At 39.0% G+C, this 23,235-nt stretch overlaps 5 protein-coding genes across 6 annotated transcripts in view; 2 read left to right on the top strand and 3 right to left on the bottom strand.

The window, feature by feature from the left end:
* LOC117385056 (fibroblast growth factor 12) overlaps window positions 1-1,301 on the bottom strand; it is a 36,492-nt gene extending 35,191 nt beyond the window's left edge. Inside the window, exon 1 of the mRNA XM_055228345.1 lies at window positions 1,214-1,301. Within this exon, the coding sequence (XP_055084320.1) occupies window positions 1,214-1,232 (19 nt within the window). The 5' untranslated portion in view covers window positions 1,233-1,301. The remainder of the gene's footprint in view (window positions 1-1,213) is intronic.
* A 2,885-nt stretch (window positions 1,302-4,186) lies between these two features.
* LOC117385053 (presenilins-associated rhomboid-like protein, mitochondrial) lies at window positions 4,187-6,942 on the top strand. 2 transcript variants are annotated; one of them, XR_008649037.1, is made up of 11 exons: window positions 4,194-4,330; window positions 4,630-4,807; window positions 4,904-5,002; window positions 5,092-5,224; window positions 5,299-5,394; window positions 5,473-5,622; window positions 5,704-5,774; window positions 5,862-5,963; window positions 6,203-6,262; window positions 6,347-6,444; window positions 6,717-6,743. XR_008649037.1 is itself a non-coding variant. In XM_033982295.2 (10 exons), the coding sequence occupies exons 1-10, from the start codon at window positions 4,248-4,250 to the stop codon at window positions 6,853-6,855; spliced, it is 1,149 nt and encodes a 382-aa protein (XP_033838186.1). In that variant the 5' UTR covers window positions 4,187-4,247; the 3' UTR covers window positions 6,856-6,942. The 2 variants fall into 2 exon arrangements, 1 of the variants encoding a protein (XP_033838186.1); XM_033982295.2 differs by lacking the exon at window positions 6,203-6,262 and having other exon boundaries at window positions 4,187-4,330; window positions 6,717-6,942.
* A 232-nt stretch (window positions 6,943-7,174) lies between these two features.
* Window positions 7,175-8,876, bottom strand: extl2 (exostosin-like glycosyltransferase 2). The gene is made up of 5 exons (XM_033982296.2): window positions 8,815-8,876; window positions 8,182-8,615; window positions 8,030-8,100; window positions 7,837-7,952; window positions 7,175-7,731 (listed from the first exon to the last, which is right to left on the bottom strand). The coding sequence occupies exons 1-5, from the start codon at window positions 8,817-8,819 to the stop codon at window positions 7,332-7,334; spliced, it is 1,026 nt and encodes a 341-aa protein (XP_033838187.2). The 5' UTR covers window positions 8,820-8,876; the 3' UTR covers window positions 7,175-7,331.
* A 226-nt stretch (window positions 8,877-9,102) lies between these two features.
* Window positions 9,103-11,204, top strand: zgc:110366 (uncharacterized protein LOC550476 homolog). Its single transcript, XM_033982589.2, has 7 exons — window positions 9,103-9,206; window positions 9,628-9,876; window positions 9,956-10,057; window positions 10,146-10,237; window positions 10,635-10,817; window positions 10,902-10,961; window positions 11,043-11,204. Exons 1-7 carry the CDS (start codon window positions 9,131-9,133, stop codon window positions 11,136-11,138), a joined length of 858 nt encoding a protein of 285 aa, XP_033838480.1. The 5' UTR covers window positions 9,103-9,130; the 3' UTR covers window positions 11,139-11,204.
* Window positions 11,205-12,110: 906 nt separating this feature from the next.
* Window positions 12,111-22,977, bottom strand: rc3h1b (ring finger and CCCH-type domains 1b). The gene is made up of 20 exons (XM_033983103.2): window positions 22,833-22,977; window positions 21,254-21,662; window positions 21,000-21,120; window positions 20,000-20,239; window positions 19,727-19,902; window positions 19,427-19,627; window positions 19,207-19,339; window positions 19,009-19,127; window positions 18,736-18,848; window positions 18,412-18,657; window positions 17,702-17,901; window positions 17,215-17,624; window positions 16,985-17,143; window positions 16,757-16,912; window positions 16,452-16,671; window positions 16,103-16,190; window positions 15,920-15,992; window positions 15,642-15,839; window positions 15,418-15,515; window positions 12,111-15,327 (listed from the first exon to the last, which is right to left on the bottom strand). Exons 2-20 carry the CDS (start codon window positions 21,482-21,484, stop codon window positions 15,171-15,173), a joined length of 3,339 nt encoding a protein of 1,112 aa, XP_033838994.1. The 5' UTR covers window positions 21,485-21,662; window positions 22,833-22,977; the 3' UTR covers window positions 12,111-15,170.
* Window positions 22,978-23,235: the final 258 nt, after the last annotated feature.

Genomic DNA, 23,235 nt, shown 5'->3' with positions numbered 1-23,235 from the left:
GACTGGACTCTAACCAGGTTATCTACTCAAATGAATAAAGAAATGAGAATAATGTTGGTGCTGACTGTATTGAGCACGCATTTTAGTAAATCTTGAACAACATGGTGTTAAATTAGTCTGTGCTTTGAGAGCCTTGAAGGTGGAAAATCGCTACATAAAAACATAAAATCATTCCCCAACATATACCAAAGTTAGACTGACAGGGATGAGCAGCTCTCTTATTCACACACATAAGGCCACAAACATGAAAAAGTGTCTTGCCCCAAAAACACAATAACACTATGGAAGGAAGGCAAAATCAGGCTGACATTCCAGACCTATAAATGTGCGTTTCAGCTAAATATGGTCCTTATAACTGCAAACAATTACATAAGATTAACAGGGCCACACATGACCCTTACTCTGTGCCCTAACATTCTTTAAAACTGCCACTAAAATTTAAGCAAACACAACACAATCCCCTTTTGCAGGTGTTCTTATCTAACAGGACAAAGGCAAACAAGACGCCATGTCCCTTAAAAATGTGAGTGTAGGTAAAGTTATTTTTATGCACATTGCTCACTTTAGAGAGGCGGGGTCATGCATCACTGCCTGCATTCACATCTGCATTTCTAGCTTGAGCAGAGTCCATTATAGCCTGAACAGCTTTTTCAACAGCCCTCCCAGACCACGCCGTCCCCACCGCTACCGCTGCTCGAGGGAAAAGCTGCACCGAAAAAAAAAAAAAGTGGAGAGGCAGCAGTTTCAGTCTAAATCAGCTGACGGAGCCCAGGGTCGCTAAAATGAAAGCTGGAGCCCACAGCCCTTAATAACGCCACACTGGGGGCGCACAGATGACTATAATGGAACACTTATCAAGTTATGTTCGCGTGGATGTGTGAGCTGCACTGAACTCGACTTTATGGACACGTCAGAGGCGATTCAGTAACTCCGAGGAGGGGATGGAGCTCCAGAGCCAGAGGATGCTGCAGTGAAGCCTACAGTATGGACACATCTGTGGTTGGTTCACAGTAGAGTCTGCAGTCTGTGGCTTAAACGTGGCTTTACACTGCGCATGTGAGTGATGTTTGGCTCCAGGCTACACTCCATTCATAAACAATGTAAAGTTTTAACACATTTTGGCACTCATACAAACAATGCACACGAATAACGACATTCATCTGAGCACAAAACTGCCCACACGAATCGGTTAAAACACTTAAAGTTTCCTTACCGGCGTTTTTATCCCCCATGTCCCTCTGTGCAGTAAAAGTTTTTCCTTATTCCCGCTTTTCCTCTGTCCCGCCGGGGAACAGGCAGAAATACCACAGGAAACAAGTTTGTGTTTCTCAGTGAAAGACTCAAACTGGACCTCGTGGCTGATGCGCTGCGCCTTGGAGCCGGCTGTGCATGCGCCGCGCTGTGGGGTCGCTTTTCTGACGGAGGTGGATCACAGGACTCAGGTAAAGCGGGATGTGGAGGGAGGAGGGGTGGGGCAGATGCAGCGTGAGCAGCAGAGGCTACACTGTTTTATTTCATCACAAGCTGTTCTTACATTGTTGTCCTGTAGCAAAGAAACATAATACTGTCGAGGTTTTTAATGCTGAGGCAGGAGATTCTTGTGCGTCAGACTGAGTCACATTAGGACTATATGCATACTTCAGTTTACTTCAGTTTACTTCTGTTTACTTCTGTTTACTTCTGTTTACTTCTGTTTACTTTATACACATAGGTAAAGTTCTTAACATACTTCATAGTATAATTTACGTAGGTGATATTCAAATGTAAAAAGTCTATAAATTACAGGATATTTGACAAACAGCAGTAACTTTGTTGCATTGTCCTGAAATTTAATCTGTGTCTGCAATATTCTATCACCATTTTAAAATGTCAAATGTCAAAATTCTAGGAATATCATAGGTCTAATAAGTCTACTATGCAGGAGTCTGAGCCTAGACTTATGTTTATAATAATGCAATCTATAATAATCTTGCACAACATTAAATTGAAGATGATCTTAAAAACAATTAGAAAAATACATACTCAGTGTTGTGTATTTACAGGCCGCTGGCAAACTGCTAACCACATACACTGCTCCTCTGCCAAAAGGTGATTTTTTTTACTGGGGTAAATGAATAATTTATGACTGACTCTTGGATCAGGAGTGTCCTGAATGTGAGAAGTTTACTCCATCAATCACATCCGTCAAATCATTGCTGAACAAATGTTACATACAGACTTCCAAATGCACACAGTGAGAGCTGTGGTGTTCTGTCCACTGTGGAAACAGGAAGTTACACACAAACAGCATCTGGTCTGAAAACAGTGAAGCGGTGACGCTGGTGTTATGTCTCTGGCCCATTGATCAGTGTCTTAAAAAGCTCTCTGTCAGCAGCCCAGTGGGACGCTATGATATCAGCTTCAGTTTCCTTTTGCGTTATAAAAAGGCCGCTTCTGGTAAATGAGCTTTCTACTAAAATAGAAATGTTAATGTATTATTTATTTACTCATGCTATAATAAATCATGCATCAGTGTCATATCATTTACATTACAAATTCACGCCAAGAGAGGAATTGTGGAAAGATTATGGGGAAATTCAAAGTTGACACTTGTCCCACAGTCGCCTGTTTCACTTTTTTCAGTTGCACATTATTGGCATTGGTCTCTAAAATTCATATAGTGCTACTCAAGCAATTAGGAATGTATTAAATGAACATATTGTAGGGATCTCCAAGTCATCAGATTTCCACTTAATGTTTTCATATTGACATAGTCAAACTCTAACAAAAATAAACTAATCAACCATATATATTCAGACTAAATCAAAGCATTTATAATGATGTTTTCTAACACATAATAAGGCCTCGGTTGCCGACACAGGCAAATTCTGACTGGCGTCTGCTCACAATGAATCGATGAAGAGGAACTGAAAGCAGACACCTCTGCTGAACAAAGGACCCTACATCCCTCTTAACATTATGATCATCGAGCATGAAATTAACATAGATTTATTTGTTGATTATTTGCACCAGTAGGACTTATCTTCTCCATGTCAATATCTGATTCTAGTTCCCCTGAAGCTCTGGCCTGTAGCAGCCCTCCCTTTCCCTTGCATCTGTGTCCTCCTCTGCCCCAGACCTGGACCCATAGGGTATCATCTAACCTGGCCGTGTGTCCTTGGGTCTATACAGTGGCAAAGGCATATTGATGTCCTTTCTCTATTGCACCACCTCATCCTATCTTTATTTTGGAGTTTATGTGTGTCTATGATTAATTACTCTCTCTCACACTTCTATTCATACTGTGCCTGCATTGAGTTTGAGACTGTGCGTCTTTATAAAGAGGAGGACCCTATACTACATAGACACTGCAGTGCAGCCCTCTTGCCGTGAATTGTACTATTTTTGTAACCTCCTTGGCACAAGCCTGCAAGATCTGTGAGGCACTTGTCCAGATGCCAAAAGTTACACCCAACATCATCAATATTTAGCCGTAGACTCCTGAATGTGCAGGCTACAGAAGCAGCGCTGGAAGAAGCACTGAATTTTGATACTTAAGTAAAAGTACAGATACAGAGGCATAAAGTTACTCAAGTAAAAGTATCACATGAAAAAATCTACTCAAGTACAAGTATTTAAGTACCTGTTTAAAAAATGTAGAATAAAAAGCAAAAGAATTTCACACAAATGTTGTTAATTTGTTACAGTGTAAATGTACTGATATTGATTAAAAAAACAAAACAAACAAATAAACAAAAAAACAGATAAATATTTTGGTCAACAGATACAATATGAATCAATGTTTTTTTTTTTGTTACATGAAAACTACTTTTTACTTCTCAGTCCAGTTAAAAAATGCACAAAAGCCTAATATTGATGTAAAAGCGTTCCTTTAATGCAATTGTATTGACCAATTATAAACATTTATAGACATAAGCCTTCATGAATAATTATAATGTGGGCTATTGTTAATGCAAGTAATGACATGTTATGAGATTTGCTTCCATATCAAAACCAAATCAAATCATTTATTGCTTTCAAACTAAGAAGATGATTTGGGCTATGAACATTTGACCTCATTATGCTGTCCTTATTATTACTCATTCATTTTCATTGATTTTATGTTGCTCTTCTAACCCGTTTTGATCCTTTTTTATTTCTTTTTGAACAGTGCTGTTTTTTGTGCTGCCAATTCACGAAACCACGTGGCGAGGCTGGAAATTCTATTCCGAATCTGGCAACCCACTAACCCTGCCTGAAAAACAAACATGGCGTGGAGAGGAATTATAGTAAGAAAACTGACCAAAACTGAGTTTGTGAGGTCGGGAAACACAACGTGGTCTCGCTATAGGTGAGGAAATATGTACGACTGCAAACCTTAATGAACAAGCTAGTTGCAGTGTTGTTAGCTGTAGTGTTGTTAGCTGCAGTGTTGTTAGCTGCAGTGCTGTTAGCTGCAGTGCTGTTAGCTAACTGTCATAGTGAACTGTAGCCTCAGACAAGACAATTAAAAGAATATTTTTCGTAATTCAACTTTTTAAATGTTGTGTTTCTGACCATCAGAGGGGATGTTATTTATCTTTTGTTACGTTCTGACCATGTTATTATATTGTATTATTTTTAAGAGACTTTTTTATATTTATTTCACAGACTTAACCCTTACCAGCAGCAAATCAGATGTTTCCGTCGAGAAGCAAAAAGGTCAGAAACCAAGAAAAGCATTAATGAACAGGAAATAAAAGTGCCACCAAGTGCAAACAAGACAGCCATACCTCCTCCCAAAATCCCTCGTCCATCACTGCTCAAACCTCTTCTTTTCACGTTAGGGGTAGGTGATCTCAACAATATTCTTGATGATGAAACTCAAAAAAACCTGTGAGAAGAGAGTGCATACGTCTTCAAGATGTGTCTAATTTCATGTCAGTTTACAGGATGCTCCTTTGCTGCTGCAGCCATCCTACAGTATGAAAACCTGAGGTCAAAGGTCAAGGCGGCACAAGAAGATTCAGATGAACTCTCAAAGGTAAAATTACATTACAAGTAAAATAACATTATGTCATCATTGTTAAAAAACAGTAATATTCATGGTGTATTTTAAACACATTATTGCAGGGCTCACATGATATAACGTACTGGCATAATTGGTGGAATCAATTGACAGCTTTTCAGAAGCAGCTTATTCTACTGATGTCGATGGTGGACGACTTCTGGGGTAGCTTAACAGAGGGTCAAAGGACTGTAACTGGTAATTGTAGACATCATTTTCAAATTGTATTTTTCCATGTCTTTTATAAGAACAACTTATTTGAAATCTTTCAGGCATTATTGCACTAAACGTTGTTGTTGTGTGCTGCTGGAGGCTTCCTTCTATGCAGAGAAACATGATTAAGTACTTTACCTCAAACCCAGTTTCTAGTGAGTACACACATTTTAATTATTAGCAATGCACATGTAAACCATTATTGGCATTGTTTTCTATATTTTTCTCACCAGAAACACAGTGCCTTCCAATGATCTTGTCTACATTTAGTCATTTTTCCATTATCCACATGATGGCCAACATGTATGTTCTGTGGAATTTTTCTTCGGGACTAGTCTCTCTCCTCGGAAAGGAGCAGTTCATAGCCTTTTACCTTTCTGCAGGTGAGTCTGCTTCACATGATCACCCCCGTTGACCAGTGTGCATTAATAAATGGTAATACACTGGATTTTGTACACTTCCAGGTGTTATCTCAAGTATGGTTAGCTACATGTGCAAAACTGCCACAGGACGTTTCCATCCATCACTAGGCGCAGTAAGAGAGTTAGTTCTTTTTTTTTTTTTTTTTTACATATATATATACCAGTATATACATTCATGTCCTTGTTTTTCCTGTCTGTAGTCTGGCGCTGTTATGGCAGTGCTGGCAGCAGTCTGTACAAAGGTGCCAGAAGCCAAACTAGGCATCATATTCCTTCCCATGGTCACTGTCAGTGCAGGACATGTAAGTTAACCCTTAGAATAATTATACAGGCTATCCATGTTTCACTAACCTTTCACTCATTTTTAAAATGACTTATTTTCAGTGTTATTGGTGTAGACTTGCCACTGTGTGTAACACATGTTTACTTTTAATCATGGCATGGAAAAAACGGTATCAGCAATAATCGAACAGTCATATTGTGCATAACAATTGAAAAAGCAATAGATTTCAAATTGTGATTTTGCTGTGTCTTGTTGAAGTCATCAGATTTAAATATGTGCATGAACAAAATAACCCAGTATATGTGTGCAAATGTCTAAGTAAAGTACTGTATGTCTGAATGTTTGATAGTTATTTAATTTAGTTGTATTAACTTTCTATTTGGACTTCTCAATGGACCATAGGTGCTGAAAGCACTTGTTGCTTTTGATACAGCTGGCCTGTTTCTGGGTTGGCGGTTCTTTGACCATGCTGCTCACCTCGGAGGAGCCCTTTTTGGAGTGTGAGTTTCACTTAGTTTTTCCATTTGTACCAAGAAATATAACAATTTAATAAGTGCTGTTTTATTTTGCATTTCATCTGGGTATTATTTTTAGACTAGTGTCACAGGAAATGCTACGTGTAAAATCCCTCCATTCGTAAAAGCCCTGATTTCTCTCCTTGCTCACTGTGTCTGTTTCTGTCACTTTGTCTTTTTAAAGATTAAGTGCAGCACTTCTCTTTAGGTAAGTTAATGTTTTGTAGAATTAAACTTTCTGTTTTTTTCCACTGTAGGTGGTATATAGCAGATGGTCACCGACTTATCTGGAGGAGAAGGGAGCCCTTTGTGAAGCTCTGGCACAGCTTGCGTTCTAAAGTCACTGATGAGGCCAGGCCTGCAACTCGTCCCGGGGCAGACAGGGGTGAACGTTAAGAGACGAGACGGGCCCACACTTGGATGGATGTAGAGACACTATTTTAATTGTTAATGTTCTAAGTTAATAAATGCCATACCAGCACCATCTACTGTTGGATTTGATTATTTCTCAATTATTTTCTCCAATATTCTTACAATAGATTGAGTGTATTGTTATTAATTGATGCATATTCATTGCTTATTGATGCCTTTTTCCTCCACACAAAATGTTATGCTTAATTTTAATGAAACAAAGTCATTTATTAAGTAGAAAATATGCAAAAAAAACCAAACATTGTACACCTGAAAAGTCTGTGACATTGTTCATTACATAAATGCAGAGGGATGCTGAACGATAAGGATAACATAAAAACTTAAATTTTAAAAAAGGTTCCAAAATAGGTTGACTACAAATAAAACTGCAAATATGGGGAAATATAGGGTCATAATTTGGTCATTTTAAGCAGAAATGACTCAAATTCCTTTTGTCATATTCAGCCTCTACTTTTGTGGTTTGCGTAGCTCGGAAAACCAAACTGAGAAACCATCAAGTTGGAAAAGCAGAGCGGCATGACACCATAAATGTGTGCCAGCCTGTTCAGACAGTAAGACCTCTGAAGTAGATGTTCTGGACGATGCCACATTCCCTGATACCCGCTACTGGCATCCTTTTCGAGATTTCGCATGTCAACTGGTTTGACAAAGACTCCAGATGGCCGGTTGTAACTAGTTTCACGTATCTTTTTCAAGTACAGAGACACAACAAAATTCATTACAATGTCATCACAGTTTTGAGTTTCATCTATCAATGCCAGCACCGCCTTATCCTGTTCCTGAAAGAGCTGCAGATATCGACGGTGGAAGAAAGCTGCACCAATTAACACCATGGAGTACCTGCGTTAAGACGTTGTTAAGATGTTGAAATGGTTGAAAAATACAAATATAATGTCATAAATAATACTGTTGTGGTTATTGTGTTGACATAGAAACAGTGCTTACCGGTCTCCTCCTGAGATTTCTGGGTTCTGTAACTCAAAACTTCCATAACTGTAAATTCCTTTGTCTGTGACCACATGCTTACGGGGGACAAACCCAACAATCTGGTCTGGAAATTGCTGTAAAACAATTGAAATGTAAACAAAAATATAGAGTATGTAAAGCAAAAATGTGATATTGTGTAGATTTATCTTACATTCCAGACAGAGAAGGCAAAACTGACATCTGGAACACTGACCAAGGTGTCGTCATCCAGCATCAATACAGCTGAAAGTAAATAAAAACATCCCAAAAAGTTTAAGAACAGATATTAAAATGGGTTAATACTTAAATATAATGAACACTAACCATCAGTGTCAATCTCTTTAAATGATTGTAGTCTGTTACGCATTAAATTGGTACTTTGTTGTTTGAAAACTATAGGAACAGGGTGAGGTCCTAAGGAGTCCCATAACTTCTGAGGTGTAGGCTCCCCAATATTGTTCCACACTATAATAATTCTCTGCAGATGAGGCATCGCTTGGTAATGATTCAGAAGTTTGAGCAGAACGTCTGTGCGGTTGTAAGTCTGCATAATGATAGTAAATTTGGACTCTTCCACCATCCTGTGTTGCTTGTGAGATTGTGTGAGCCCTGGGTTGCTGTGTTGTCTGAAGTCTGCTCCTTGATGTTTCTCTGCAGAAGGCACAAAAGCCATCAAGACTCCACCGACCAGCAGCAGAACCAGCAGTAAAGACAACACCATGTAACCTCTCCTGGGAATCATCCAACATCTGTGGAGTCTGAATCACAAACATGAAAAAATCAGAAATCATGCATGAAAACTGTCTTGTGCTAGTTGTGCTATATTAGCAGATGAAAGGGTTGCTGCTATGGCTATTAACAGTTTAATATGAACACATTTTACATAAACACTCATCATTTTAACAGTTATTTGCACAGATTTACAACAACACAGAACTAGGTTAAATCATAACTCACCTCATGACTGCTTGGAAATGGCTAACTTGTTAACTTTTCCAGAAAAAAATGAAACCAAACGAGCTTTTTGACACATGACAAAACTGAGGAAACTTCAACTATTTAAGCTACTGTCTGCAGATACAACGTACATATCGAATATATATATCGTATCGTTGAAGATAAGCGTCTCAGACCAATCCATGAGGTTTTAGCTGCTGTTGGAAATTGATAAAGTTTGGACCGCTTCGGCTTCCATACAATTCCACGCGTGACGTCATGAAACTACTGAACTGGCTACATAACAACTTTTCTTGTTTTTATTTGTGGAAAAAATATGTTATCTCCAGCATCCAACATCTCTTCCACGATCCAACTTTCTAATGGTTTGGAAATGCCAATATTTGGACTGGGTACGTGGCCCATTTAATCCATTTTCTGAAGACAAGTAGCGTCTGTCTACTGCAGTAAAGGTATTCTGTATATACTGACAAAAAAACTAGAGTGTGGATAAAACTAGGCCTAATTTGAAATCTAATCATTTTGAACTCATTCTTGGAGTTTGACTATATTGTCACTTTCTAATTCTTAATTTTTTTCATTTCAGACACAAATATAATTTGGCCCATAGTTAAAAAAATAGGAAAGAACAAGTTAGCCTACAAAATATACACAACAGCCAAATGAGTCTATGTAGTTCATGAATGAGTATGAAGTCTCTTTGTCCAGGGCTTTCTCAGTGCACAGGTTTAAATTAGCTTGAATATATGATTGAATGGATTGTGCTTTTGTGTGTTTGTCCCAGATAACATTGACCACTTACCTCTGCAACAGGCACATCTCATCAAGGAGGATACTCCCATGATGCTGTTGTGTATGCTCTCACACAGTGTGGCGTGTGCCACATTGACACAGCAGAGCGCTATGGCTGTGAAGAACAACTGGGCAAAGCTATCAGAGAGAGTATGGTGCCACGGGAAGATCTGTGGATCACTAATAAGTTATGGCCAAGTCATTATGGCTTCAACTCAGCAAAAGAAGCCTGCCTCAAATCATGCAAAAGGATGGGTCTCGAGTATTTTGGTATGAAATGCTATACACATTTTTTTTTAAATCAGCCATATCATTTTAATGTGGTCTGGCAATCATCTTTCTCTTTAAGATTTATATCTGATGCACTGGCCAGGGGCATTTGAAAGTTGTGACTCTAACAGGGAGGCAAGAGCGGAGACATGGCGGGCATTACAAGAACTTTACAAAGAAGGTATAATGCATGTAGCACTTTTGCATTGGCATTCTCTATAACATAAAATGTATGTAAATGAGTGCTAAAATGTGTCTCTTCTATTTAGGAATTTGCAAATCTATTGGAGTGAGCAACTTCATGGTCTGTCACTTGGAACAACTAAAAGAGGACTCTAGTGTGGTTCCGCATGTTAACCAGGTTATCTTCACATAATTTAAATGGAGTATCATAATGCCTTGATGGCTACTTGTTACAAAACACGCTATACCTGTGACTATAATGCATCAAAGTACAACATACTCTCTAAGAAACAGACTGTGGAATAAAAACAATAGATATTAAATTATAGGTGCATGTAGTATTTAGATAAAACAAACACACAACAAAACACCCAAAACGCTTTTCATTGTATTTACTGATTCACTGATACAAATGAATGAGTTACTATAGCCCTGAGTAGGTGACCGCCAATCATCTACACACATTAAAACTACAGGCAAGGTGTTTACAGTTTGTCTTTGTCTCTTTAATGTTGATGTTTTGTTCGTAAAGTACCTTGAGTTTTTTTTAACTTGCATCTGGGCATGTTACGCAGGTGGAGTATCATCCATACCAGCAGCCCACCACAGTCCTGGAGTATTGTAACCAGGAGAAGATTGTGTTTGAGGGATACTGTCCTCTTGCCAAGGGCCAGCTCCTCAATGACCAAACCGTGCTTCAAATAGCAGAAAAACACAGACGCACACCTGCCCAGATCTGCATTCGGTGGAGCTTACAGGTGGTTGTCTTTACTTATACTGCCCCTAATCTTTGGTTGGTGCGTAAGAACATGCCCATCGTCTTATGCTTTACTTTTTTGTAGAAAGGAGTTGTTACAATACCAAAATCAACCAAAACAGAAAGAATACGAGAAAACTGTCAGGTGAGTTGCTTTGGACATCGTTATTGAAATTAGCATTGCTTTGGTTATTACAGCTGTGTGAATCTTCGGTTTCTGTTTTAGGTGTTTGACTTTAACCTGGATAAAACAGACATGAACACATTAGGCAAAATGCATGACGGAAGACATGTGACATGGGATCCATCAAACATACTGTGACAAAAATGTTTTTATGTGATCAGTATTCAATTCTGCCTTAAAATCCTAAACAAATAAATGCATGTCAACAAGACTATTATGCAGCTTCACTTTCAAGTGTCCACTTTTTGGAGAACGTTTATAGGCAGATACAGCAGATACATCTGATACTCACAGTATCAGATGTAATCAGTCCTGGTCGTTGCTCTAAATGACAAGTGGTTCTCAATCGACCTACCTGGATAAATAAAGGCTGAATAAATCAAATCGATAAAAAAAAAAAAAATTGTATCTTAAAACTCTACAACAGGGGTGTCCAAACTTAGGCCCGGGGGCCAAATGTAGCCCTCAGACCAGTTTTTATTGGCCCTCAAGCCTCCTGCTGAACCGGCCCAATTGATCATAAGCAGTAGTTTTAACAGCAAATTAAACTATTTCTACCATTATAACCTCAAACATCACATTGCAGTGAGATACAGACCTAAGCAGACCTAAAAAATGAATGTGCTTCAAGCCTTAGTAATAAACAGCGGCTCTGTCAAAGCACGACACTGCATTGATCACTGGTCTGTGGCCCTCCGCTTCGAATGTTTTGAGATGTGGCCCTCGATTAAAAAAAAGCTTGTGCACCTCTGCTCTACAACATACCAAATCCAACTGTGATAAATTGATTACTGAAATAATCCCTAATTAAAATAACTAATCTGCACTATGGCTTTCAACACCGCCCATGTCATGTGCTGAGAAGAGAAGCTCTATCAAAGAAAGACACTATTATATCAAAATGGCACCAGAATATAGGCCACATTTTTATTTACATCTCTGTAACATTTCTCCAAGAGTTCTTAAATCCGTATTTTTGAAAGAAAATATGGTTAAATTCAGTATCTGCAAGTTGGCAAAAAAAAAAAATCATATAAGTACTTAATATAATAACGTAATAATAGACGTCTGGTGTAAATAATTAAAGCATTAAAACTCAAAAACACACAATCAGAATTAGCAATATCATTTAATATTTTCTCCCTCAGCTTAAAATCACTGTTGCACATAAGTTACATTTTGTTATTTCAATTTCACAGGTTCATTTTTTCCTTTCTTCAAACTTCCAGTTTGACCTCCCTCTCTTATCAAACAAAAGAAAAAACAGCAGATTGTATTATACAAAAATGCAGACCAATTTTCACACAGTGAATTCTCTTACAAAGTCATAAAATGGCGTAATAATGGCTACATCCACATTGGAGGAAGATAATTCTAGACATTCCTTAATGGAGTATAATATACATATAAAAACTTTCTTCTTGCTGAAATCAAACTTGTACCTTAATTTAAGAGATATTTTACAAGGGAGCACTCATATAAAAATCCATCTGCGAACTTCCCCAGAAAGTCAGGGATTTAAGTGTGAGCCTCAAACAGCAGTAACAGAGTTCAGAGGTCAAATTGGGATAGAGGCCAGAGAAAGTAGGTCTAGGCAGCAATTTCACTGAAAAATGAAAGCTCTGAGTAATGTTGCTAATGTTGTTTTGTAAACTACAATTGAATATGCATTATTTTAAGATAAACATTGTTCAGTAAAACTGCAGGACCCACATACAACAATACTTAGAAATAGAGTCATTCTATAAATTTGGGACCTGTGGTCTTTTCATAATTGCCTCCCCCACTTCAAAAAGGAAGTAACTCAAACTAGTTTAGGGTTACTCTTTCTTCTTTTCCCCATGAACCAAAGGCCAGTAAAATCAATCAACTACTGCCGAAAACTACACCTCATCTATGACATCGCCTTACAAAATAATACACACAATTTTGAGAGATTTCTATAGAACAATATAGCAATTTCTGTTAAATTGTTGTCACTTCATGCTCCTAGAGCATGGAGGGGCATGGTGGGAGAATGTAAGGCCAACCTTTCAAAGAAATCCTGAATGTTTTAGGAGTTGAGTAGGAAAACAATCCCCCAACACCATTCTTAGACCTGAACACTATTAGCCAGTACAGCACACTTTGAGGAAAAACAACTTAAATCCGGTTACATTTTCTACAATACAATCTAACACACAAGAAACTTTCCAAAGGAACAACATTTTGTCTTCTTCGGAAGCATAGTCTATAAAGAACATGTTTGTTTGAACACAAAAGATTAAGTGAACAGACATCAATGCGCACAGAAGTCCTTCGTCTGGGAAAGGATAAAGTCTGTGTTGGCAACAAGTGGACAGAAAACAAAACAAAAAAAAACATTTTGCCGATTCTAAGTAGATCATTTAATATAAATGCTGAGCGAGTAGAATAACAGGTGGCACATTAATAGTGCTTTAGTATATTAATGTATGTATACATACTCATATGTATAAGTGAGCGGTGTACCTAAACAATAAAACATAGTGAGGAGCAGCCAGTGGCTATAACGCAGTTGGAAAAATGAAAAACCCAACATCACTATTGCAGCGCAGAAACATTGTTAAAGATGCACATTGAAACTCAAAGGAAACAAAAGCATTTGCATCTTGATACTACCACTGGATAAGTTACACTTGTCAGTTTGCCAGTACCCCTCATAAAGACAAGTTTACAGTAAACCGGACTAAGTGGGAACATCTCCTCTATCCTTCAACCGTTTAAGCACAAGGACTCACTCGCTCTCAGCAGAGCTGGAAATAAGCTTGTCATGCTAATTGTTTACAAAAGGCAGCAAACTCCATTGAGCTTTGCAGTAAACAACTGACATGAAGAAAATTAAATTAAAATAGCAATAGTAGTGATGATGATAGGTTTTAAAATTTTAAATCAGTGTGGATAAACCGTCTTAAAACAGAGAAGGTGTGTATAATGATGCAACCAGGAAACACATAGCTCTCCTGTGCAAAATAATTTTTCACATGATTTTAAATATGCTGCCCTCTTTCCTATTATATACTTGAGCTTGTTTAGGAACACGACCCTATCAAAGAAGCACATTTGTTACGTCATTCTATTTTTAGAGCAAGGTCTGTGCTATTAGAGTTGTGACCCCCAAAATTGTAACAACAAAGCATGAAAATAAAACAAAGCACAATTGAACAAAAAGTCAAAAGGGAAGGCAACTTCATAGAAGTTAGGAGAACAAATGACAAGATAATCCCAATGGGGAGGTTTTTATGAGTGGCCAGATGAGAAGTTCTGAGGAGGGAAACCGCTCTGTCCTTTCTTACAGCCTGGGCATCACAGCTAAACCACATCCAAGAGAAGCACATAGTAAGATTTCCAAGTATTTCCTTATAGAAAACATGTGAGAAGCTCTTTATCAAAAACTTGTTGCAATCTTTAAAACAGAATGCTTTGATCAAATATAATAAACTTGCTTTCAAGTATGAAACAGACATAAAATGTGTTTATAAAATGCATTAATAAAATCATGCTTCTCATGGCAGGTGAAACCATGCATGTGGCAGAAGGTGCAGCCACATTTTTGAACATTATCACTTCATTTTAATACTGAAGGCCTCATTTAGAATATTCGCCTTCTCAGACCATCATAATCTGGACAACCACTTTTCTTTTTTTTTCCTTTTTTTTTTTACAACTTTGGGGGTAAGCTCCATGCACTCAACCTCACTTTCCATCCTACGATCCCATGAAAGAGGTCCTAATTTAACAAGCAACTAATTGGGCTGAGACATTGTCTTCTTGTAAACTGCGCTCAAAAAGGCAAAAGGCAAATAGTAAACCAGAAATACAAAGGTGAAAGTTTGTCCTTTTAAATAAACTGATACTACTTTCAGCATCACCACTATTTCTTTTCCTGATATATTTTCCGTGAGCCTTGTTAAAGTATAATCCCAGTAAAAAACAACACAAAAAACACAGACACGAGAAATGTTATCATATGCTCTGGTTTCCAGGCAAGGAAAATCATTAAAAAGCTCATTCACAGAACAAAAAGAAAGAAAATTTATATCACGGCAGATACTGCTCATCTTCTAAATAGAATGGTTTGTGTGCCTGTGCATGCTTTTCAACTGAGCATCTCTTCTGTAGGTGTGTGCAGTGTCAATCTGTATCTCATGACTAAGAGCATGAATGGACCACACCATTTTTCTGAATCTCTGAACCAGCAGCACCTGGATCTGAGCACAGACTCAATGCAGATGTCTTATTGGTCAGTGACAGCATGGACCCGCCCACTGCACTTTCTTGCAAACTGCTGGAGCCGTTAGACACCTCACTATTCAAAAAGAAAGACAATATTTCACTGAAAAAAAACTAACCCACAATATAGTGGTATAAATGGTGTTTCCCCTCATTATTACTATACCTTAGGGCCAGTGAGATTTCCTCTAACTGCGCCTTTGGCTCTGGTTGTCCATTCTCTGCAGGTTTCATTTTAAACTGCTCATGGGCTACTTGGTTTTCCTGGTTAAAACATTAAAATGTTATACAGGCTGCAACATTCCAAAACCAAGACAATAAATAAAATACTACTTGTTGAGCAAAGTTGGATTAGTAAATCAGAGATCTACTTTACCCAGAATGTCTTACCATGGCCATTTCTCTTGTTCTCTTGCCAATCTCTCGTTCCACCTGATGCAGCTCCAGGCTGAGCTGTTCGCTGGAAACTGTTGTGGCATTTGTGCCCCCTGGAGGCCACTTTGGCTGTTGCTGCACTGTTTGGCTCTGGCTAGCCTGGCCTGCAAGGGCACTGGCTTCCCTTTGCAACATTAAGGAGTTACTAGCAGCCTGGAGTGGTAATAAAAATAACTTTAGCCATAATATTCATAAAAGACGAGATAATCTGGTGTATATCAAAATATACCCACTTCGATGCTATGCATCTGTGTCTGCTGGGTAATCTGTTGGTTGACCTGCTGCAGTTCAATCTTTAACTGTTCTCTACAGAAAGGAATAAATAATAATGTTGGTTTATTGTAAAATTACAGCTGTTATTTAGTATGCAGTTTGAAAGTCAAAAAATTAGGAAGTAAATGAGCATCAGTCCTCACCGCTCAAAGTGTCCCTGAGAGGAAGAGGTTGGCTGATGGGAGGGGTATGACGCTCCACCCCATCCTCCATGGCTTCCATATGAATATTCTGTCAAAAAATACAAAACTGTATTTTGGGATTGTATAACTTGGGTCACATTCAGACTGAAGTGGTAGCTGAAAGTAAATAAGAGCACATGACTAGCACATAAAGTGCCTGCCACATTTCAGGTTAGAACTTGGGGACTGATGGAACTTTTATTCATCCTTGGTGTCATTAATATTTTGGATGTTCTCAGTTGTAACTATAACTTACGGAGTTGATGAGAAGTTGGGAATAGAAAGTAGATGAAAAAGAAACATTTTCTACCTGGCATGGCATGTTTTGAGCTAGGATTCTGAGAGCTAGCGACAATCGTCGGTATAGGGCCGGTAGGTTGGTAGCCAGTCTTTGAGGTGCGGGAAATGGCACCAAATCGGGACACAGTGGGCTGAGGACCAAAAGGGATAATAGGATCATCATCCTTGACTTCTGTTCCCCGTCGAGGAGTCTCCAGTGATGGCTCTCTGAGATTTTTTGCTTCTACATTCTAAAAATAAAAACAAGTAGCCATTACATTCAAATACATATGTTTAATAATTTAGACTTCTGTTGAGATATGCAAAATTATTTACCATCATATCCATGCTCCCTGGAACCATAACGTCTTTGGGTTTGGCATCTTTTGTACCAATGTAGGAACCAATTGTATCACATGACCAAGGAGAATATTGACTGGCATAATCTGGCTCCCTACATTTCACAATTGTTTTTGAGCTCTCATCACCGTACTGTGAGGGAAAAAATAATAATATTTAATGATTCATTCTGAAATTTTAAAACAACTGTTAATATGAACCAACCTCGTGCGGGTAATCACTGGGAAATGCGTGAGAAAGCGTTGGAGATGCAGCAAATGGAGGTGGGGAGATGACCTTCCGTTCCTCCAGCTGTGACAATAGCTCCTGCCGGCGACGATGTAAGTAGTCCAGACTATGCTGTGAGCCTGTGTAAGATGAGCCCTAAAATCCAAACAGCTTATTTGTAGTTTTAAACATTTACAGAAGGCTATAACAGAGAATGTAACACTTACCCTGACATATGGTCTCATGGGTGGGGGCTGTGTGCCTGGTGGATAGTAGCCATCAGGTGGGTATCTATCGCGAGGATTTGGCTCTTGATGGTATAGTGAGTTGGCCTGCCCTGACTGTGGGGGAACATCAAGTGGAGCGGGGCTCATTCTGACAAGACTTTCCCTCTGTGGTGGATATGGCTGTGGCGGCGGTGGGGGGCCGTTGTAGTTGCCATGCCGACCTCTATCATAGTGCTGTGGATGAGGATAGGAGAAGGGAGGACCAGAGTGGGATGCCTGGTACGGCCGCTCAGGTGGTGCATAGCCAGGATAAGGATCCTGGTAAGGTGGGCCACCTGCCTCACTGGGGGGTTGAGGATTACGGACATAGTCTCGGGTGACATATTGTGGTGGTTGTTGATAATGGTACCCTGACAATGAAAAATATTACCATCAATACAAAACACACACTTTTCTAAAATGACAGCTGAATTTTTTGGTTCCTTACCTGTAGGATACTGGGAGGGCTCATACTGAGAAGCAGAGGGTGGCCTAATACAGTACATATCAGTTAACTGAGGCTGTGGATAAGAACCTCTGGCCACTACAGGCATCGGCTTGACCCCAGAGTGATGGTCTGTGGGCAGCCGGGGATGAGCCATGCTATGAGGTGGTAGTGGCATGCCAGGTTTGGGAATAGGCTCCAGTCTACAGTAACGAGGAAAACCAAACAAAGACAAACAAAGACAAAATTGTGTAATTCTGTGGTAATGCGTTTTCAAGCAGATCATAAATGGTGTAAAAGAATAATAGATATACAGTATAACTATGAGTGTAATACCTCAGTCATTACATTTAATGAAATAATGATAATACATTAGTCATATATAGTCCAGACATCACTTACTACAAGGGCCAACCCTGTGTGCTTCTGAGATCTGACAAAATCAGGCTTTGGTGGCACATTTGTACCCAAGCCTCCTTATCAAAGTGCTTTCAAACTACACTTACAGATAAAAGTATCTATAGTACCACTTTGTAAGTTGGTGTCAATGTCTTGGAATGTTTTTGTTATGCAGTCAAAATCTAAATTCTCACATGCAAAAAAAAAAAAATACTAAAACTAGAATCTCAACTAGAGAAGTGCTAATTACTAACATGCACCACTACATCAATGTTAAGTGTCTTGAATGACCTACAAAGTTCAGGTTAACTTACACATCAGGTGGTGATCCGGGTGCACTGGGACTGCCTCCATCCATTTTGACAGGTTTGCGGAGCAGTTCATAAGAAACTGAATCAGTGCCACGGGCAATGAGCTGGGGAAGGGAAGGCGCCCCACTGCCGTTGGTGAGAGGCGAAGGCTTCCGGGTTACGGCCACATCTAGGGGAAGGCCATCTTCTGGCATGAGCCCTCCACTTCCAGGAAGGCGAGCTGCCAGTCGTTTATTCATTTTCCGATATCTGGATACAATTAGTGTGGGAGTTTCAGTATTATTATTTACATTAAATAAAAGTACGTGCTCATGGTTTACCACTCACTTCTCCAGTTCCTCCTGAGAATGAGCAAAGGTACAACTTGCACCACGAGGACATCCTCCCTTTTGCTTCATGTCACGACACATGTATGTTTTATACTTGCTGTGTTGAGGAGGCTAAAAAAAGAATTTAAGAATGTATTGTAGTTCACTAGAACTATTTGACCCTCATCATAAACTAGAGTCAATGACATTGTGAGATCATCACACAGTATTCTTTCCATAAACATAATGGTTCAATAGTGTTTTTTTAAAGTGTGCTGGGAATTGTACAGACCTGTTGAGGGTCGGCTCCTTTCTTGCTGTGATTCTGGATGAAGTCCACCAGACCGTGAACAACAGTCTTTACTGCAACCAATCCCTTCTCTAGTTGTTCCCAGGTTGGAGGTGGAGCATCTGCAAAAAGAAAAAAGACAATTTTAAATTAATAATTTTGATCTTCAAATTTCCAAGATTCAAGTTTAATTGTGCTTACCAGGGCTGGGATCAATATTAGCCAGTAGTTCCAAGTGGGGTCGAAGCCTGTTTAAATTAGCTGGGTCACCAGTCCTCTGCAGTGCTATTGTCAGCTCTTGAACACTCTGAGCAAACGATGCAGGAGTTTGCAGCTATAAGGAAAATGCACAATTTATTATGGAAAACAGACTTAAATATAGATATATGAAATACTGAGACATCTCTTCTCTCATACACACCTTATCTATAATAGACTGCATATGTGACTTATGAGACTGATCTCCATACAACAAAGAAGACCATTGGTCTGGTGCAATGCGTAGGCCACCCTCCATAGCAATCTGAACAATCTGAGAGTCATGTTCCCTCCTCAAAGCCTCATATGTACGAAACTCCTCCTTTAGTTGCATTAGAGATGAATCTTCATCGCGCTTTGTCACCTGTAAAACCACATAGAATGTTGTGGGGGGGTTTTTTCAATAAAAAATGTAATGCATTATGCCAGACTCAACATATCTCTGCACTGGATTTTTACTTACCTTGAAGCAGGATGCCCTGTAGAGGAGCTGCACCACATGGCCTATGCTAGTTTTTGATGCCTGTGGAAAGCGGGGTTCTAACCTCTGGACTACAAAAAGAACTAATACTTTTCTGGATAGTGCAGAGCCATCTTCTAAAGCTAGAAGAACCAGTTTTAGAGCCTCTTCCTGCATCGCTAGAAGGCAGGCAAACAAACAAACATAATATGAAAAATGTCCACAATGGATCTTTTAACAAAATAAAAAACAGTGAATATATATATGTATGTATACCTGGACCAAGAAACTGGCATCCTCGTGCTCGGACAGCAGCCCACAGGTTGGAGGAAAGCTGCTGAGGATTTTGATGCTGTAAAATCAGTTCTGTGACTGTTCTTTCACCCAAACTGCGGGCAGCTCTCATTGCCCTCACACGGCCCTCCTCCTCTACCAGCTGACAGTGGACGAGTGTCACCAGTTTTCTCTGCATGGGTCGGCTGAGAATGCTTTGTGCAGTGCTGCTCAGGCCTACACCTGTGAAAAAACATTGTAGAGTAGACAAATTATTTTTGGCAAACTATAAAACGGCTTCATACACTAACCAGCCATACTACCTATTTTCCTGTTTATTTACTTATTTATTTTGGATAGCTCCTTGAAATGCATCATGTCTTTTTCAAGGGGGTCTGTTACAATACAAAGAAGCATTTCAAGCCAACATTGTGCTTATGAAGAATCATTGTGGGTTGTGAAAAATTATTATTTGCAACTTCCAACTTGGGGGGACAAGCCATTTTCAAGTCCAATGGCCAGAACCATCACAACACTAAAAAGCTGTGTAAGTGAAGGAAAAATGCAAATGTGTGTGCTTGAGGAAGCCCGGTTTTAGTTCAGTCTGAGGCCCAATACGTCCAAAATGCAGTGGCATGTCAGGTTTTAGCTAGCACTGATGTTCAATGTAAAACTATGAACTACAGCTATACTACTTGTACAGCCCTAATTTAAAATAAAATTTTAAGCAATGATCAGCTTGGTTCCTTTTATTTGTGACTTGTTTCTTTTATTAAAGTGTTTTACATCAATATTGCCAAATTATAACAATGATCCATAGGTGTCATAAATTACTATATATATTATACATGTACTATTTTATATTATATATATATATATATATATATATATATATATATATATATATATATATATATATATATATATATATATAAAATAAAAGTTGTGAATGGTCAGTAAAAAACAGTTGCTAAAATCTGATCAAATGTATGTGTGTAGATACCTCTAGTATTGCTGAGAGGTTTGAGGTATAGAGCAAGCTCCTCCACACACTGCCTGGCTTCCTCATAATGTTGTGAATCTTCTGGACTGGTGATCAACGCAACAGGCTGAGCTTTAGGAACCTACAGAGAAAAACATTTGAAATATGTCAGATTCCCTGATAAACCTAAGAGAACTGAGCATAATGTTAGAAATTTTGCAATGAATGCAATGCAAAAAAATATAAAATCACAGCTATATAGAAGGGTGTCCTACCTGGCCTCCAACCAGCTGCAACAAGGCTGTGTTAACAGGTAACTGTTCAATGTCCGTGCTGATGGCCGTCTGGTCAAAGGGACAGGCCTTTCGGTGCAACTTGTTCAGGCACATCTTGCAGACAGTGTGTCCACAGCCCAAGCTAATAGGCCGTCGAACAGTCTCCTCAAATGTCTGCGTGCAGATTGGGCACAACAGGAACTCTGTCCATTGAGGTGCTTGCACTGGCATGGTTATATGATGATGGGACAAGTGTGTGTAAATCTATCTTAACACAGAAAATATATAATAATAATATAATAATTATATATGGAAGATTCCACTGGAATCAAAATTTCTTCTTTCGAACTCAATTGTTCTTAAATGTCCCCACACATTGTGGATGTTGGATTACATTGCATGATGAATACTGTAACAAGAAAAACACAAAATGGAAGCACAACATTAATAGATGTATTAAAATCACTTCATTTTCATATTTATCACCTTCATAAACATGGAATATTTCATAATTAGTCAGCAATAGCATGTACGTTATGCAGGGTAATTTTACATGTTAATAATAGAATTCAAAACATGAGCTGCCATGTTTCCTTTCCAAAGCCTCTGGTCAGAGTAAACTGCTCATTCGTTTTGCGTTGTTTAAATGCATTTGTCGATGCATACAGAATGGACTGACAATCACACTTTATCTGTTACAACAAAACACTGACACTGCGCCTTTTTGTAATAAATGTTAATAACGATCCACAGTAAGATCAAAACAACCACTGTGGCCTACTTTAAAGAGTCAGATACTGCGACTATGGACAAAGGGTCTTCAGCAGGCTAACAGCCAAGTCCTTTTGCGTTTTAACTACTTGTAATTTGATATTACTTTATAGTTAAATTGTATTTTAAGCAAGCAGAAACATATACCGTTGTCATAGATGATCTATAAACGCGTGCGATGCCATAAAGCGCATTTGGAAGATTTACACAAATGGCTGTTTTGCAAACGCTAGCTGGCTGAAGCGTTAGCATGCTAAGCTATGGGTGGCTAAGTTGATATGTTGGCTATCAAGTATCCGTCGCCTATGTGTTATGTTATTAACATTAAACTGTCATTAAAAGACTTGCCACAACATTAAACTATGTCCGAGTGCATAGGAAGATAAAGCAGGGAGGCTACCGGAAAACCTGCTGCCTAAATAATGATTTTGAGCTTTGGCAACGGAACAACCACAGTGACATCGAAGATCTAACGTTAGCCATTTGCAATATTGAGATTATGTAACACCGATCAACCCAGTTATCAACTCCAGAACAGATCTCCAGTCTGTCAAATTGTCACGCAGACGATCACAGAGACTATTTAGAGATAATTTGTAACAGATAAAACACAACATATACGACACGGTACATAAACGCTAGCGCCATGGCTCCTCCCAACACTAACCCACAGTTAGCCTTTAGCTTAGCTTAGCTTCTGTTAGTAGCAACTATCTATTGCTTTGCGTCATAAACGGGAGAATTCACAAATGTATCCACAGCTTTAAGTTCTATTCACCGGAGATAAACGAGCATCACCAGAACTTACTCATTCCAAACGATACGGAAGATTTTCATCCGTTTTAGGGATAAGATTGCGATATTTTCTTGCCATGTCGACTGAGCAGCTTTGCGGCTGCCGAGGTTTGGGAGGGTGTCAACTGCTACAGCAGCACTAGCCCAAGAGCCGGTTACAGCTAGCTCTGTGCGGGTGTGTGTGTGTGTGTGTGTGTGCGTGTACGCTCGCGGGCGTGTCACTGTGTATGAAAAGGGCGCCCCCTGAAGGTGATGACCGGGAATTACAGCAAAGAACTGATGAGTTAAAACATTCTTTTTAGCTTTTTAGTTTTGATCGACTTAGTAGTTTCTTTACACTCATAGTTTGCGGTGGTAACCAGCTGTTATTTGAACACAAAAAACACATGTTCCTAAACTGAACAGATAAGGGACGT

This window comes from Periophthalmus magnuspinnatus, chromosome 17 (genome assembly GCF_009829125.3).
Source record: "Periophthalmus magnuspinnatus isolate fPerMag1 chromosome 17, fPerMag1.2.pri, whole genome shotgun sequence".
Taxonomy (NCBI): Eukaryota; Metazoa; Chordata; class Actinopteri; order Gobiiformes; family Gobiidae; genus Periophthalmus; species Periophthalmus magnuspinnatus.
The sequence above is the reverse complement of the archived record's forward strand: the minus strand, read 5'-3'. Positions and strand labels throughout refer to the sequence as shown.

Excerpts from the sequence above, each read along its gene's own strand:
- LOC117385053 (XM_033982295.2), top strand. The coding sequence starts at position 4,248 with ATGGCGTGGAGAGGAATTATAGTAAGAAAACTGACCAAAACTGAGTTT. Across the intron at positions 5,225-5,298 it reads GGGTCAAAGGACTGTAACTG|GCATTATTGCACTAAACGTT; the intron begins GTAATTGTAGAC and ends GAAATCTTTCAG. Across the intron at positions 5,395-5,472 it reads TACCTCAAACCCAGTTTCTA|AAACACAGTGCCTTCCAATG; the intron begins GTGAGTACACAC and ends TTTTCTCACCAG.
- extl2 (XM_033982296.2), bottom strand. Across the intron at positions 8,101-8,181 it reads TAAAGAGATTGACACTGATG|CTGTATTGATGCTGGATGAC; the intron begins GTTAGTGTTCAT and ends ATTTACTTTCAG. Across the intron at positions 7,953-8,029 it reads TTGCCTTCTCTGTCTGGAAT|CAATTTCCAGACCAGATTGT; the intron begins GTAAGATAAATC and ends ATTGTTTTACAG.
- zgc:110366 (XM_033982589.2), top strand. The coding sequence starts at position 9,131 with ATGTTATCTCCAGCATCCAACATCTCTTCCACGATCCAACTTTCTAAT. Across the intron at positions 9,877-9,955 it reads GATGGGTCTCGAGTATTTTG|ATTTATATCTGATGCACTGG; the intron begins GTATGAAATGCT and ends TTTCTCTTTAAG. Across the intron at positions 10,962-11,042 it reads GAATACGAGAAAACTGTCAG|GTGTTTGACTTTAACCTGGA; the intron begins GTGAGTTGCTTT and ends TTTCTGTTTTAG.
- rc3h1b (XM_033983103.2), bottom strand. The coding sequence starts at position 21,484 with ATGCCAGTGCAAGCACCTCAATGGACAGAGTTCCTGTTGTGCCCAATC. Across the intron at positions 17,902-18,411 it reads CCCGGATCACCACCTGATGT|ACTGGAGCCTATTCCCAAAC; the intron begins GTAAGTTAACCT and ends TCGTTACTGTAG. Across the intron at positions 16,191-16,451 it reads CTCAAAACATGCCATGCCAG|AATATTCATATGGAAGCCAT; the intron begins GTAGAAAATGTT and ends ATTTTTTGACAG.